Source organism: Dendrobates tinctorius, unplaced genomic scaffold, assembly GCF_039654945.1.
Source record: "Dendrobates tinctorius isolate UK_male_01 unplaced genomic scaffold, ASM3965494v1 ptg000201l, whole genome shotgun sequence".
Lineage (NCBI taxonomy): Eukaryota > Metazoa > Chordata > Amphibia > Anura > Dendrobatidae > Dendrobates > Dendrobates tinctorius.
In genome coordinates, this window is record NW_027361868.1 from 5,267,718 (window position 1) to 5,285,587 (window position 17,870).

The following is a 17,870-nucleotide window of genomic DNA, read 5'->3' on the forward strand; positions in this document are numbered from 1 at the left end:
TTTTCCATTTCTGTTTCATCATGTGTTCAATACTTTTCCCCTGTGTCATTTTTCATTATTACACATAATAATTTATGGACATGATTTGATTTCTTTGCCTGTGTTGATTTTAAATATAACAATCCAAACATATTTACTTAGAGAATTGGTAACGTGTTCGATACTTATTTGACTTGCTGTATATCATAGTTCCGTTTATGGAATCACCCATTAAAGGAGTTGTGCACTATTCGGACAACCCCCTTCTTAAATACTGTATTCAGCTGTGTAAAGTAAAAATAACAGATACTTTCCACATCGGCGCCACTTCAGTGATGTCAGCACCGGACTTCTCAGTGCAAGCATGACGTTGTTATGCCTTGTTAACGCTAAAGGGTTCAGGTGAGGGATGTTTGAGCACAGCTAGCAATTAGCAGGCGCCGATTGTTATACCACGTGAGCGCTGAAGCCAATGTTATGCAAGTGAAGGGGACACTGAAATAGCTGGAAGAGAGCCATTATGGGAGGAGAGTATTTGTTATTATTATTTTACCATGGGATATACAGGTAAAATAAGCCTCCAAATAAAAGTAATTTCTATTTTATCTACTCCATGTCAAATTTTACTCTGGTTACAGAAGACACATGATTACATTGCGTACCCCCTGATGAAGCTGGCAAATTGGCGATACACTGGAGGAGTGGATTGTAAATGCACTTTGTGTACCCTGATCCGCCTCCATTATAGATATACATTTCTCTTGTTGGAATATCACTTTTTTTTTATAATAAGCTCCTGGGAAAACAAACAAGACAGCTTTTATATCTCATACTGGATTGTTACAGAGTGAGCACAAAACACATCACAAATTGTAAAATATGCTCATATATTCTATTAGATAAAAGTTGTGTTAAAAAAAAAAAAAAAATCTCATTGGTCGTCTATATTTTCCAGCTCCATTATTTCTGAAATATTAAATACTGTGCGAATAAACTGTATAACAAGACATCGGGTGCATTGGGTGTGTGAAAACACCGGAGTGCAATGTTACTGGAGAAGCCACGCTGCTGAACTAGGAAAGTACTATGTCGCGTCTCGTGCAAATATTGCTATATACTTCTGTTAAAAAAAAAAAAAAATTAAATAATTTTAATATATGCCTATGTGCGGTCAGTGTGTCCGATGGCAGGATAAATATATATATTATAGAGAGATCAATAAATTATTCACTAGCCTAAATATAAAAAAAACTGCATATAAAAAGTTACACTGCTGCAGAAAAGCAGCTCAGCCCCAATCAGAATAATGCCATGCTCCAACAGCAAGGAGAGACCCATCCACATGGCAGTCATCTCTCCTAATAAAATGCAGCCTCATGTAGAAAATGGGATGCAAAGGGATATTCACATGAGGAAGATCTGTTGCAGAAATATCTGTGACAGGAAATCTAACAATCATCTCAATGGCGTCGATGTGGCAGGAAGCACATGGGTTTTGCAAGCCCTATTAAGATGAATGGAACCGTGGCAGAAATTTTCGAAGAAGAATTTCCCGAAATTCTGCACAAAAACAGGTAACCCATAATGTCAACTAATCCTCACTGGAGCTAAGCAAAACTATCCTTGGTTCACCGGTCATGTCGGTACTCTGAGGAAGCCAAACGAGAGCCCTGCAAAATTCTTGCTACCTACTGGGCATTTTGATCGCTTCTTCTGAATGCATTGACGTATTGTAGGGCCTACTAACCCAAAGAGGTGACCTAGATGTTGGGAGGTAGTAGGAAGTTTGCAGGGTCCTGGTCTGGCAGCCACTGAGAACCAACCCTTTCAACACTAGACAAGGGTCTTGCAAATCGTTTACTCAACTCTAATCCCTACAGCTTCAGCTCTTCCAGGTGGCGCTGCGGCTGATCATGGGACCCCTATGTATGTTATTCACATGCTTTAATAGTTGTTGTCTCAGCAAAGACAGCCCCCCCTTTGAAACGTGGCAGCCAGTGATACGTTTATTACACCAGCACCACTCATTTTGTCAGCGGAAGCAAAGGAACGTGAGGCCTTAACATGTAGTGTTGTGGTACTCCAGATGAGTCGCTTAAGTTCTGGCTCATAGACAGGGGTGCTGAATGGGAACAGTGATCATGGACAGGGCTTGTCTGGCTGTGGATCGGTCAGGTTTCCTATGGGACAGGACAGAGGAGAAGCCACGCAGCCGAGAAATAAATAGTTTTCTATTTTGCAAAGAAAAGCTTGCATGTCCTGCTTAGTGTCAGAGTAATTGACAGCTGGTAAGTGCCGTGCATAGAAGCAGGACTCCTTGTTCATATTTGTATTCCCATCTTACACACCTATGGCATATCCACAGGACAATCCCTTTTAAGAGAACCTTGAAACTGCAAAAAGCACTATGATCAAGTCATTGCAACCATTAACTGGACCCCAAAATTGCCGATTTTGGTACTCATGGTTTCCAACCAGTCGTGGCTGCAGTAGAATTGTATCACAAGTCGCCTCTCAACTCGGGGCCAACACTGACTGCTGTGTCGCACCCAATTAGTGCAGTATGGTTAGATCGGTGAGGATTACATCATCTTATATTGCATAGTCCTGGCAGGAAGAGTCACTTTTTTTACGGCGCGGTGAAGTGGAGGACTTGGTAGGAGATGGCGAGGCAGTACCAGATGATTCATTTCCACCATCACCGGGTGATGAACTTAAGTGAGGTACTTGAGAAACTTTTCGTCTGCTGTGAAATGCTCCTTCAAATCCACTTTTCTTCTTAGATTCAGACTTGGGTTCGCCCTCTTCTTCCACAATCCTCCGCCTGACATCGGTGTTCTCGGGATGGCGACTGCTCTCATCCGTGGCTTCCGTGCACTTGGTTAGCTTTTGACCTGGTGCTGTGGGTTTCTTCTCAAGTTTGCTGCTCTCATGATCGCTTGGTCGTGTCTCATTTTTAGCAAGCAAATTCCCGTTTTCAGAGGTAACTCTTTCGATGTTATTCTTAAAGCTGAAGGTCTGAAAATCTCGGTAGCTGTGGAAGCTTTCTGTGCGCCGAGCTCGGGCCAGCAAGGGGCTCTCGCGGTAAGACCTCAGCGAGCCGTAAGTTGCTGTTTCATGTATCGTCTCGTGATGAAGTTGTAAACTATTAACAGTAAAAGTATAACATCATTATAGAAATCTAGAGAAAGACAAAAATACAGCAAATGGGCATCCGGCAAACAAAGCCAGCATTACCACAGAATCGCTCCGTATAAGTAGTAGCCTCGCAGAATAAGCCTCTCTCAACAGTACTTTTTGTATGAAGGGTTCCCCAAAATATTGACCAATTGTATGGTGCCCTACTGCTATCGGCCTTAATCTGTTGGGGAATTTGCTCCATTTGTCAGGAGCGTCACCACTGGGGAAAGGAAACATTACATGTGGCGTATTGCTATCATGTTATGAGCAGATAAGATGGGTCTTTCAGAGCGGGAGATGTTCTTTCTAGTTGATTTGCACTTATCTCTATCAATTTTCTAAACAATGTAGTGAAATATGGGTTTTTTATACCTATCGCTATGTGGATGGGATATGGACAGATTTTTTTGGCCAAATCCTGACCCCCCCATCCCCCCATGATCAGTCGACTAAAGGGTCTGCAGCGCTTTGGGGAGCACCATGTCTCTCAGTGTTTACCAGGCACAGCTTTGTACTGTTAGTAATGGCCCGTCCACGGTATTACAGCTCTGTCCTATTAACCTATATGAAACTGAGCTCCAGGGAGCTGTAACACCAAGCCCAGATCCGACCCACAGTACCGAGCTGTGCCCTAGCAAACAATTAAGGGGATACAACTGGAGTAATGCTGCTTAGTGGGAAAGCCAAGACTGGAACTCCCACCAATCTGACATTTATGGAATATACAATTAAAGGGCTTGTCTGATGCAAAGAAGTTATCATCTAGCCACAGGACAGGTGGTAACTTATCAGTATGGGGCCAACTGACAGTATACAAGCAAAGATCAGCAATGCACACTTAATCCTCTGTTATAATGGAGCTGCAGTGCATATGCCTGACCCCCACTCCATTCATTGCCTGTGCAGCTTCCGAACCCCCCAAACTCCATTCACTGCCTATACGGCTTCCGAACCCCCACTCCATTCACTGCCTATACGGCTTTCCGACACCCCCCCCCACTCTATTCACTGCCTATACGGCTTCCGAACCCCCACTCCATTCACTGCCTATACGGCTTCCGAACCCCCACTCCATTCACTGCTTATACGGCTTTCCGACCCCCCCCCACACTCTATTCACTGCCTATGCGGCTTCCGACCCCCCCACTCCATTCAATCCCTATGTAGCTTCCGATCTCCACTCCATTCAATCCCTGTGCGGTTTCCAACCCCCCCACTCCATTCAATCCCTATGCGGCTCACCCACACCCATACCACTCATTCCCTAAGCGGCTTCAGACCCCCCATTCCACTCACTGCCTATGCGGCTTCCGACTCCCCACTCCATTCACTGCCTATGCAGCTTCCGACCCCTCACTCCATTCAATCCCTATGCGGTTTCCGACCCCCCACTCCATTCAATCTCTATGCGGCTTCCGACCCCCCACTTCATTCAATCCCTATGTGTCTCACCCACACCATTCATTCCCTAAGCGGCTTCAGACCCCTACTCCATTCAATCCCTATGCGGCTGCCGACCCCCACTCCAATCATTCCCTATGCAGCTCACCCACACCCATCCTATTCATTCCCTAAGTGACTTCAGACCCCTACTCCATTCAATCCCTATGCGACTTCCGACCCCCCTCCATTCATTCCCTATGCAGCTCACCCACACCCATCCTATTCATTCCCTAAGTGACTTCAGACCTCTACTCCATTCAATCCCTATGCGGCTTTTGACCCCCACTCCATTCCTTCTCTATGTGGCTTCCGAAGGTCGTGCTTTTTTATTTTTTTCAGGTAGCCCCATAAAGAAAGAACGGAGACGCGGTTGACCATCTGACCTGTAGCTCCATTCTAAGGTGGATAAAAGTGGCCAACATTCTGCCGATCGGTGGCAGTACTAGCAGTTAATAAGTTATCACCTATCCTATGGATAGAGGATGTCCAGTGAAAATAAGTTAACATCTTTAAACATAAAAAATATGCCAAGTTTCCCACAGAAAAATGCTCAGAGTGAAAAGTAATTCTTGCAGTAAGTCCATTTTCAAGGGACCCTTCTAACAATTGGAACAAAAGAAAAGGAGATTTTTGTGTACTCACCGTAAAATCTCTTTCTCTTAGCCTTTAATTGGGGGACACAGAACCGTGGGTGTTATGCTGCTGTCCACTAGGAGGCGACACTATGCATAATCTGAAAAAGATTAACTTTGGCTCCTCCTCTGCAGTATACACCCCTGGACGGCGTCAGCCTTCTCCAGTTTTGTGCCAAAGCATAAGGAGGAAGGTAACCAAATAACATAACCATGCCTGTAAGAAGGCTACTATGTACGAGCTCAAAGAACAATATGAGAACTCAACAGTAAACAACAGCCCGTAAGGGCAACAGGGTGGGAGCTGTGTCCCCCAATTAAAGGCTAAGAGAAAGAGATTTTACGGTGAGTACACAAAAATCTCCTTTACTCTGTCGCCTAATTGGGGGACACAGAACCGTGGGACGTCCCAAAGCAGTCCCTGGGTGGGAAGCAATGGACGAATATTGTGTTGACAGTTGCCTAGACTTGGGGTACTGCCGCCTGCAGAACCAGTCTACCTAGGCTCGCATCCGCTGAGGACTGGGTATGAACACTGTAGTGTTTCGTAAACGTGTGTAGGCTAGTCCAAGTGGCCGCCTTACACACTTGTTGTGCCGAAGCCTGATGCCGAATGGCCCAGGAGGCCCCTACTGCCCGTGTAGAGTGTGCCGTGATACCGGCCGGAAGAGGGGAACTGTTAAGTCGGTAGGCCTCATGAATGGTGGACTTGATCCACCTGGCAAGGGTAGCCTTGGAAGCCGGCAACCCCTTGCGACTACCTTCCGGAAGAATGAAGAGGGAATCAGATTTCCGGAAAGGTGCAGTCCTGGACACGTAAATCCGCAATGCTCTGACGAGGTCAAGCGTATGCAGAGCCTTCTCCACTCTATGAACCGGGCAAAGGGAAGGCAGTGAAATCTCCTCATTGAGGTGAAAGTTGGACACAACCTTCGGAAGGAAGGATGGTACCGTGCGGAGAACCACCTTGTCTTGGTGAAAGGCTAGGAAAGGCCGTCTGCAGGAAAGTGCTGACAATTACGACACTCTGCGTAACGAGGTGATCGCCACTAGAAAAACCACTTTCTGAGACAGAATGGAGAGTGGAACTCCTCTAAGAGGTTCGAAGGGTGAAGCTTGCAATGCTGTCAGGACCAGATTGAGGTCCCACGTATCCAGCGGACGTTTGTAGGGAGGAACCAATCGGGAAACTCCCTGGATGAAAGTCCTTACTTGCGGTTTAATAGCAATGCGCTTTTGAAAAAGAACTGAAAGCGCCGACACCTGACTCTTAAGCGAACTTAAGGATAGCTTGGCATCTAGGCCCGATTGAAGAAAACCTAGTACCTTCGGGAGGGAATAAGGGAGTGGGACTTGTCCATGAGATTCGCACCAAGAAAAGAAAGCTCTCCAGGTGCGATAATAGAGCTTGGCGGAGGCAGGCTTCCTTGCCCTGATCATAGTTGCAATGACTGCCGGTGAAAAACCTGCCTGGGTTAGAATCCAGGTTTCAAGGGCCATGCCGTCAAATTGAGAGCCCCTGAATTCTGGTGGAAGAACGGACCTTGAGACAGAAGGTCGTGACGGTCGGGTAGACGCCAGGGGGCGTCTGCTGTAAGTTGGATGATGTCGGCGTACCATGTACGTCTGGGCCAGTCTGGCGCGATGAGGATGGTCGGAACTCCCTCTTGCTTGATCTTCCTCACGACCCTGGCGATTAGGGGGAGGGGTGGAAAAATGTACAGGAGTCGGAACTGGGACCAGTCCTGGACCAGGTCATCTGCTCCGAGCGACCGCGGGTCGTGTGTCCTGGCCATGAAATTGGGGACCTTGGTATTGAGATGGGATGCCATTAGGTCCACCTCCGGGGTTCCCCAGCGTTGACAGATCTGGTAAAAAATCTCGGGATGGAGAGACCACTCCCCCGAGTCCATTCCTTGCCTGCTGAGGAAGTCGGCTTCCCAGTTTTCTACACCCGGAATGTGTACCACAGAAAGTACAGACCTCGTGTCTTCCGCCCAGCGGAGGATATGAGCCACTTCTCTCATCGCCTGGGCGCTGCGGGTCCCGCCTTGGTGTTTCACGTATGCCACAGCCGTGGCATTGTCCGACTGTATCCGTATGTGCGAGGCTGCAAGCAAGTGATGAAAAGCTCTCAGTGCCAAGAGGATGGCCCTGATTTCCAGAACATTGATGGGTAATGTCACTTCCCTCGGTGACCACTTGGCCTGTGCCCTGTGATGTAGGTGCACCGCCCCCCAGCCTGTCAGGCTTGCATCGGTTGTCAGGATCTTCCATTGTCCTGAGAGGAATGGCTTCCCTCGTGTAAGCGAGGTTGGTTTGAGCCACCAATGCAGGGACCTCCTGGTTGATGACGTCAACCTGAACTCCCTGTCGAGGGAGAAGGGGTTCCTGTCCCAAGACCTGAGTATGGCTAGTTGAAGGACCCTGAGGTGAAACTGGGCAAATGGCACTGCCTCTATTGCTGCTGCCATCCGGCCTAGGACTCTCATGGCAAACCGGAGAGATCGAGGAGGACTGCGAAGGAGTGTGCGAACTCCCAGACGGATGGCCAGTGTCTTGTCCTTGGGAAGGAGTACCAGGCCCCTGGCGGTGTCGAATACCATTCCCAGGAATGTTAGAGTCCGAGTTGGGACAGTCGACGATTTCTGTAGGTTGACTAGCCATCCCAGGCGACTCAGAGTGTCTAGTGTGATTGAGACACTGACCTCGCAGTCCTTGAAAGTGGGAGACTTGATGAGGAGGTCGTCCAGGTACGGGACGACTAGAATGCCTCTTGAGTGCAGGACGTCCATGGTGGCCGCCATGACTTTGGTGAACGTTCTTGGAGCCGTGGCAAGCCCGAACGGAAGGGCGACAAACTGGTAGTGATTTTGGTTGACCGCGAACCTGAGAAACCTTTGGTGGGCGGGAGCAATTGGTATGTGGAGGTACGCATCCTGTATGTCTATGGAGGCGAGGTATTCTCCCTGGTCCATGGATGCAATGATGGACCGGAGGGACTCCATGCGGAAATGACGGACCCGTACGTAATTGTTGAGCTGTTTTAGGTCCAGAATGGGTCGGACGCCGCCTCCTTTCTTGGGGACTACGAACAAATTTGAGTAGAATCCTCGGAATCTCTCGTTCGCGGGAACCAGCACCACAACTCCTGATTGAAGGAGAGAGGAAACCGCTTGGTGGAAAGCACGAGCCTTTTCTGGTGGTGTTGGAGGAATAGAAAGGAAGAATCGGTTCGGTGGAACGGAAGTGACCTCTATCTTGTATCCGGAAGACACTATTTCCCTGACCCACCTGTCTTCTGTAATAGGTAGCCAGACTTGCTGAAAGAGTAAAAGTCGGCCGCCTACAGGTGGGGTGTCTTCCGGAGGTCGCGAGTCATGATGAAGCGAAGTTCTGAGGTTTTCCTCCCTTGGGTTTCACTTGGCCTGCTTTCGACTGCCAAGCCCTGTCCGGTCGCTGCTGCGTCCGTGGGTTGTCCCTGCGTGGAGAACGGTTACGGTTTTGCACTGGGCGCGAAACGGACCAGCCCGAGGAATTCCGAAAGGATCGGAATCGCGTCTGGTTTCTTCGTTTAAATGTGCGTTTCGGTTTTAGTTGAGGGAGAGAGGTACTCTTACCCCCAGTGGCATTGGCAATCATGGTGTCCAACTTTTTGCCGAAAAGTCTCCCAGTAAAATACGGAAGTCGCGTGAGGGACTTCTTTGAGGCCGCATCCGCTTTCCATTCTCGCAGCCAGAGGATGCGTCGGATCGTGATGGCGTTTGATGCTATTCCCGCTACACCTCTGGCGGAATCCAGGGCTGCATGAATCATGTAGTCTGCTACCACTGCTATCTGGACCGCTTGGTCCGAGAGCTCAGGATTTGAAGCCTGAAGACCCTCCTGTAGTTTTTTGGCCCAAGCCAGGATGGCCTTGGCTGTCCAAACTGAAGCAAACGCAGGGCCCAGAGAGGCGCCTGCCGCTTCGAAAATAGAACGAGTCATGCGTTCTACTTGCCGGTCTGCTGCGTCCCTGAGGGTTGAGCTATCCGGCAGAGAGAGTAAAGTCTGCGCTGCTAGCCTAGAAACCGGAGGGTCCACTTCAGGTGGATCTGTCCATTGTTTGGTGTCTTTCTGTGGGAAGGGGTACTTCGCTTCCAAATATTTGCGATTAGCGAATTTTTTGTCAGGCTGCGCAAACTGTTTGGTAAGTATTTTCTCAAACTCATCGTGATTAGGGAAGACCTTAGGTGGTTTCTGAACACTTTCGAAGCAAATCCTATGTTCTGGGACTTCCGGGGCCGACTCTGGAATTTTTAGCACCCGATGAATGGCAGAAATTATGTCCTCAACTAGCGCTGTATTGCTAGGGGGAGAAGGTACCACGGACCTGACCGTTTCGTTATCTGAGTCGGAGTCACAGATGCCCTCCGAATCCTGTGCCTCGCTAAGGAGATCCCTGGAGGGTGACCTGGGGCGGGGGTCTTCTGTGGTGGGGGTTCCCTGTGGTAAATTGCGCTGTCTGTCTGTGGCAGGGGACTGCCCAGGAGACCTGGAATGACGCTGTCTCTCCCTGGAGGGGGACGACCTTGTGCTATAGTGCGACTCAGATGATCGAGACCTGTGGGTCCGCTTACGTCTGTGAGAGTCGGAAGCAGCATGTTCCTGAGACAAGCTGTCCGTTTGCTGTGTACCGTCCATAGCCGGGGCCCGACTCTGCAGAGCTTGCAGCAATGTGGCAGTTAGGTTGTCTATGGACTGTGACATAGACTGAGACATCTGAGTTGCCCATTCCGGCGTGGCCTGTGACACTGAAGCGTCAGTAGGGACTCCCTGGGGTTCTGACCCAGAGTTCTGGATGCAGTCCCGGCAGTGCGGATACGTGCTGCCACTAGGGAGCGTGGCTTTGCAGGCTGTGCAGAATGCATAGAAACATTCCTGCCTGGTTCTCTTCCTTGAGCCCGGCATAGTGCACAGAGGCTGGCTATAAGGGATCGTACAGGGGTGGCTACGCAGAGGGAACCCACAGAGAGCCTTATAGGAAGTATAGATTCACAGCTGAGTATGAGAACCCAGCTGTGAGCTTACCCCACCGGTGTGCCCCTAAGTCCAGCGCCGACAGATCCCAGTTCTGTGCCCCCCGGAGACCGCTGTGATGCTCCTCTCCTGGATCTCATCCAGAAAAAATGGCCACCGGGACTCTGAGGAGAGGGAGGAGGGGGCGGAGAGCTGAAAAGGGCGCGCTGGGCTGTGTAAAAACGCCCCCTTTCTGCCTCAATCCGCCCCTTCTATGACACTCCAGTGTGTCATTTTGGTCATCCGGGGGGCGGGCCGGGGGGCGGGGAAAAGGCGGCGGCTTCGGCTAGGCCGAAGCCGCGGTCTAAATTAGATGCCTGATGCCCAGGAGGGCTCCAGAGCGGCGCGGTAGTCCGGGGGGGGGGGGGCGGATTTGTACCGGACCCCCCCAGAATGGTCGACTGGATAGCGGTGGGGGTAGCAGGGGTAGCGGTTTCTATATGGGGGGCCCCTGAAGCGCTAGGGAGCCGCTGCTGTTGCAGAGACAGGGATGCAGAAAAACCCTGTCTCTGCTGTGCCATCCAGTCCGCACTCTCCCCCGGCCCCAACAGGATCCCTCAGCCGGCCTGGGGTCCCTGGAAGCTGCGGAATGCTGCCTGATCTCCGACCCTACCTGAGGCGTCTCAACCTAATGCCCCCTGCGGGGGATTAGGGAGGGTGCGTCTGTCACCGTCAGGGGGTCTTCATCCTCGCCTCAACCTCAACCCAGACCCCTTAAAGGGGTTGGGGAAGGAGGGGGGTCTCGACCTCGAACCAGGACCCGAGGGACTGGGGAGGGAGCGACATGGGGAATAGCCACCTCGACCTCAACCGGGTACCCCTGATAGGGGACCGAGGAGGGAGCCATGCCGGGAGTCTCGCTGGAGACCCACTTTTCTTCATCTGTATTTCCGGACGAAAGAAGGAAAAAACGGAAGAAAAAAAAGGTGTGCCTCCTTGCGACACTAAGCAAAAACTGGAGAAGGCTGACGCCGTCCAGGGGTGTATACTGCAGAGGAGGCGCCAAAGTTAATCTTTTTCAGATTATGCATAGTGTCGCCTCCTAGTGGACAGCAGCATAACACCCACGGTTCTGTGTCCCCCAATTAGGGGACAGAGTAAGTACAAAGCAGTGATAACTTTAAAAAAAAAATACATTTCTGCTTTGCACATGAAGACTTAAGACAAAGTTATACCTGGAGCTCGAATCCCGCAGGCGACTTTGGTAAACTACAGAGGTGGCGGGGCTGATATTTGGGGTGGCACAGCGGGAAGCGCTCAGGTCACACTGGTCTAATAACGTTAGCAGCTCTTCCTCGGTTGGTCCTCCAACATCTGAAATGAAACACAAGAAAAAAAAAAAATGAAATGATGCTGGTAATTGATTCCAGTCCTTTTCTGCTCTGTACCTTTATCTTCGGTCTTTGTCACCATATCCATTGCGGTAGTCAGGTCCCACATCTGAATACTTCCGTTCGAGTGTCCTGTGAAAAGATACCGTCGGGGCCTGGAGCCCATCCGGCTGGATCCTTCACATTCGCGGACAGTAAAACACGTGATGGTCGTGCAGTCGACGGCTTGAATTTCACAGATTCTGCACAAGAAAACATGTGGTTTAAAGGTTTATATTTTTACAGACTACTAAAGGAGACAATAAGGGAACCTGTGCATGGTTCATTCTTGATAATCTTCATTTGTGCCTGGTTGTATATTTTTTTTTAGCCAGCAGGGTGGCTTAATGATTAGCTACATCATCCAAAGCCCTGGAGTCTTGGAATGGAGTACAAACCGGGTGAAGTTTGTACGTCCCCTCCGTGCATGGCTTGATTCTGGATATTTAGCCTTCTTCTCATACTTACTAACTGCACTAGATACAAAAAAAGTGCACAAAACTTGAAAAAAAAAAAAAAAAAACCCCAGCATTTCCTCCCTTCTCTGTATGCCTCAGCCATATCTCGCCTCCTTCTCTTCGCTGTCTTGCCTGTGGCAGCAAGACAACTTGCTGCAGCAGAAGCCTCTCCCTCTCCTCTTTCTGTAGGAAACTTCCAGTGGCGGGCGGCTTATCTCACAGAGAACAAAAGGATCGGCTGTCAGAGATCAGACATGCCCAAGCCACCTGATGTCGGGAGGTATCCATATACACTGTGGTACGTGCACACAACGTCTTTTATACGCCGGTATGCCCACCGAGTTTTGCCAGAAGATGACAAGTTGGTCTGTTTTGTCCTGAATTGTGTTTTTCTGGCGTCTTTTTTGGACATTTTGATATATTACCTATTGAGTAGCTTTGTGAAGAATGGACAGGTCACTTTTTTTTTTTTAGCCGCTTCACGGCTTTCAAAGCCTTAAAGCAGATAAAAGAAGCTCAGAGACTGAACATGTGAACAGCGAGTCCTTTTGATATTGCAATGCACGTGCTTCGGCTTTCTAGCTTTTTTTTAAGCACTTTTTGAGGCAGATTTCATGAATGATGTGTGAGCTGCTGTTGGGTCCATAGTTTTACTTTATTAGTAGCCCTTTCCCTGCCGCTACGCAGCGCTTCACTGTCCATGACTGTCACACTGCGCTCTCCCTCTAGACAGTGCGACAACACACTGGTTACAGCGGAGAGCAGTGACATGCACGCAACGTGCAGTGCTGCGGAGCAGCTAAGAAAATTATCGCCCTCAACAGCAGTGAGCGTGCTGTGTTTGGTTTCTTCCGCCTGTGCATTAGAAGCATGTGTGACGCACATGGATCAATAAAAAGCCGTGCTATCCATAAGATGGCGGCGCGCCTTTACTGAAAAATTAAGGGTTTCTAGATATATACTGCTTTACTTAGATACAGTCAGTGTCAATGTAAGTTTTATTTTTGCTGATAGGCACTCTATAAAAGTAGTGGATAACCTCTTCTTTGTCAATAGGCCTTCAGATGATCAATTTTCAATTTTTGTCCAGAAAAAAAAAATACTAAAAAAAAAAACAAAAAAACCTTACTTATTCATTCAGTTACCTTTTCCCAGTTGAAGAAAGCCTAACAAACAACTTATTAGTAATAGGAACCACCTTCTGGATAAACACTTGCTGGTCGTCTCGTTCTCCAAAAGGTCCTGGGAAGAAATTTTTAGAAATCAGTTCACTTACTGAGGAATTAGACAATGAATTTACTTGCTTTTATAGGACTGCCAGGAGGTCCGGCTTTAGTGTCCATGCAATGAATTTAATACAGGGTGAGCCATTTACAGTGGGGAAAAAAAGTATTTAGTCAGTCAGCAATAGTGCAAGTTCCACCACTTAAAAAGATGAGAGGCGTCTGTAATTTACATCATAGGTAGACCTCAACTATGGGAGACAAACTGAGAAAAAAAAATCCAGAAAATCACATTGTCTGTTTTTTTTTTCATTTTATTTGCATATTATGGTGGAAAATAAGTATTTGGTCAGAAACAAAATTTCATCTCAATACTTTGTGATATATCCTTTGTTGGCAATGACAGAGGTCAAACGTTTTCTGTAAGTCTTCACAAGGTTGCCACACACTGTTGTTGGTATGTTGGCCCATTCCTCCATGCAGATCTCCTCTAGAGCAGTGATGTTTTTGGCTTTTCGCTTGGCAACACAGACTTTCAACTCCCTCCAAAGGTTTTCTATAGGGTTGAGATCTGGAGACTGGCTAGGCCACTCCAGGACCTTGAAATGCTTCTTACGAAGCCACTCCTTCCTTGCCCTGGCGGTGTGCTTTGGATCATTGTCATGTTGAAAGACCCAGCCACATTTCATCTTCAATGCCCTTGCTGATGGAAGGAGGTTTGCACTCAAAATCTCACGATACATGGCCCCATTCATTCTTTCATGTACCCGGATCAGTCGTCCTGGCCCCTTTGCAGAGAAACAGCCCCAAAGCATGATGTTTCCACCACCATGCTTTACAGTAGGTATGGTGTTTGATGGATGCAACTCACTATTCTTTTTCCTCCAAACACGACAAGTTGTGTTTCTACCAAACAGTTCCAGTTTGGTTTCATCAGACCATAGGACATTCTCCCAAAACTCCTCTGGATCATCCAAATGCTCTCTAGCAAACTTCAGACGGGCCCGGACATGTACAGGCTTAAGCAGTGGGACACGTCTGGCACTGCAGGATCTGAGTCCATGGTGGCGTAGTGTGTTACTTATGGTAGGCCTTGTTACATTGGTCCCAGCTCTCTGCAGTTCATTCACTAGGTCCCCCCGCGTGGTTCTTCGATTTTTGCTCACCGTTCTTGTGATCATTCTGACCCCACGGGGTGGGATTTTGCGTGGAGCACCAGATCGAGGGAGATTATCAGTGGTCTTGTATGTCTTCCATTTTCTAATTATTGCTCCCACAGTTGATTTCTTCACTCCAAGCTGGTTGGCTATTGCAGATTCAGTCTTCCCAGCCTGGTGCAGGGCTACAATTTTGTTTCTGGTGTCCTTTGACAGCTCTTTGGTCTTCACCATAGTGGAGTTTGGAGTCAGACTGTTTGAGGGTGTGCACAGGTGTCTTTTTATACTGATAACAAGTTTAAACAGGTGCCATTACTACAGGTAATGAGTGGAGGAAAGAGGAGACTCTTAAAGAAGAAGTTACAGGTCTGTGAGAGCCAGAAATCTTGATTGCTTGTTTCTGACCAAATACTTATTTTCCACCATAATATGCAAATAAAATGAAAAAAAAACAGAATGTGATTTTCTGGATTATTTTTTCTCAGTTTGTCTCCCATAGTTGAGGTCTACCTATGATGTAAATTACAGACGCCTCTCATCTTTTTAAGTGGTGGAACTTGCACTATTGCTGACTGACTAAATACTTTTTTTCCCCACTGTATATGGATAAACCTAAATTAAATGGAAATGGTTGGTGATATCAACTTCATGTTTGTGGCACATTAGTATATGGGAGGGGAAAAACTTTTCAAGATGGGAGGTGACCATGGCGGCCATTTTGGATTGCATCTTTACAAATGGCCCACCCAGGTGTATTCATATAAATGGCTCACCCTGTAGAATCCACCTTCACGGGTACTTAATAAATGCAGAATTATCAGATAGTTCATACTATGAGGTGGCCATAAGAGCAGACACAGAACTTAAAGGGGTATTCCCATCTCCACGAAACTATCCCAATATGTAGTAGGAATAATAATAATAATAATATTAGCAAATACCTCCAATTAGAAATGCAGTATAATTTTCTGATTCGCTAGGTTTCTTTCATCATGTGCAGGCATTGCAGAACCTTAAGTATCCGTGGCTGCATTTAAGGTGCAAAAATTAAAGATGTGTCTGACAGGATATCAGGACTCTTCAGACCTACAGATGACCACCCATTTCTGCTAATACATGTGGAGACAAATGACACTGCAAGAAACGACCTGGAAACCATCTGCAGAGACTTTGAAGACTTAGGCAAGAAAGTGAAAGAAATGGGAGCGCAGGTGGTCTTCTCTTCCATCCTCCCAGTGGATGGCCATGGAACAAGGAGGTGGAATAAGATTCTGCAGGTGAACAACTGGCTACGTCGATGGTGCCGTCAGCAAGGATTTGGATTTCTGAATCACGGAGTGAATTACCTATACGATGGACTACTTGCTAGAGATGGGGTGCACCTTACGAAGACTGGAAAGCATGTATTTGGAAGTCGCCTTGCTACACTTGTAAGGAGAGCTTTAAACTAGAACAACATGGGAAGGGAAGCAAAAGACCAGAAAAAGCCATACACCTGACAAATGCTATTGAGAACTCTGCTATTAGAAGTGGAAAGGAAGAACAAAGACAAAAGAATCTAATTAATAAAAATATTGGAGAAAGAGAAACCAATCACAAACTAAAATGTTTCTATACTAATGCACAAAGCATGGGCAACAAACAAGGAGAATTGGAACTACTAACACAGGAAAAGAAATATGATGTCATTGGAATCACTGAAACTTGGTGGGACGATACACATAATTGGAATACAAGACTAGAAGGATACAACTTATTTGCAAGAAACAGACTTGATAAACGAGGAGGAGATGTCGCATTGTATGTTAGAAACGCGTATATCTGCACAGAGATTGAAGCTTCAGAGACTGGGAGTTCTGTGGAAACTGTTTGGGTAAGAATACAAGGACAGAACAATGGAATGGACACCATTGTAGGCATTTACTACAGGCCGCCTGTGCAAGCTGAAGATATGGATGAACTCTTTATGCATCAAATGGCCGAGTTCTCCAAAAAATATGACATAGTTGTCATGGCAGATTTCAACTAAACTGACATTTGTTGGGAATCTCTCTCAGGCAAAACTAACAGGTCAAGGAAATTCTTATCCTCTCTTGCTGACAACTTTATCTTCCAAAAGGTAGGGGAGAAAACAAGGGGAACTGCTACCTTGGATCTAATCCTTATAAACAGGGAGGAAATGGTTGAGGAGGTAAAATTGGCTGGGACCATAGGAGGTAGCGACCATGCTATTTTAGAATTTTGGATAACTAGAGGAGGAAGACCTGTGAAGACTCAGGCGTCAAGGTTAGATTTCAGAAAGGCAGATTTTAAGGGATTCAGAAAGAGAATTGGAGGGATCAAATGGCTGGATATCCTTAAGGACAAAAATGTCCAGGAAGGATGGGAAATCTTGAAAAATGAAATTCTCAAAGCACAATTGTTAACAATTCCGAAAAGAGGGAAGAATAGGAAGCATTTAAGGAAACCAGGAGGGATGAACACAGAACTTAAGCACATGCTAAAAAGGAAGAAAGAAATGTTTATTAAATGGAAAGAGGGAGGCATATCTAAAGAAGAATATAATGCTGTCTGCAGAACCTGCAGGGCACAAATCAGATTATCTAAAGCTGACAATGAATTGAGGCTTGCAAGAGACGTCAAAAGCAATAATAAATGATTTTGGGGATATGTCAAAAGTAAAAGAAAAGTCAAAGATGCTATAGGATTTTTACAGGATGAAAATGATGAAATGGTAAGACAGGATGTTGAGAAGGCTGAACTTCTAAATTCCTATTTTACATCTGTTTTCTCTCAGAAAGGAAATGTAACATCAACTATTCTTCACTGTCCTAATAACGGAATAGAAGAATCCAGGATATCTATAAACAGAAAGATAGTGAGGAAACACTTAGCTAACCTAAATGATTTCAAGTCTCCAGGTCCAGATGAATTACACCCCAGAGAACTGAAGGAGATAGCAGAAGAAATTTTTGAACCCCTCTCCATAATCTTTGAAAATTCTTGGAGAACAGGAGAAGTCCCAGAAGACTGGAGAAGAGCAAATGTTGTTCCAATCTTCAAAAAGGGGAAGAAGGTGGACCCAGGCAACTATAGGCCGGTGAGTCTGACTTCTATACCAGGAAAGATCTTTGAACAAATTATTAAACAACATGTATGTCAGTACCTGGATAATAATGAAGTGATTAAACAGAGTCAGCATGGGTCTGTAACTAATAAGTCATGTCAGACTAACTTAATTTCCTTCTATGACAGAATCAGTGATTGGGTTGATCAGGGAAATGCTGTAGATATAGTATATCTTGACTTCAGCAAAGCATTTGACAAAGTATCTCATACAATCCTTATTGAAAAAATGACTAAGTATGGA

General features: G+C 46.9%; 1 protein-coding gene across 1 annotated transcript in view; it reads right to left on the bottom strand.

Annotated features, from left to right (window-relative positions):
* Nucleotides 1-781: 781 nt before the first annotated feature.
* Nucleotides 782-17,870, bottom strand: part of KCTD3 (potassium channel tetramerization domain containing 3) — an 84,469-nt gene continuing 67,380 nt past the window's right edge. The window contains exons 15-18 of the mRNA XM_073553354.1: nucleotides 13,266-13,362; nucleotides 11,681-11,865; nucleotides 11,468-11,606; nucleotides 782-3,124 (exon numbers count right to left, since the gene is read on the bottom strand). Coding sequence (XP_073409455.1) covers nucleotides 2,572-3,124; nucleotides 11,468-11,606; nucleotides 11,681-11,865; nucleotides 13,266-13,362 — 974 coding nt within the window. The 3' untranslated portion in view covers nucleotides 782-2,571. The remainder of the gene's footprint in view (nucleotides 3,125-11,467; nucleotides 11,607-11,680; nucleotides 11,866-13,265; nucleotides 13,363-17,870) is intronic.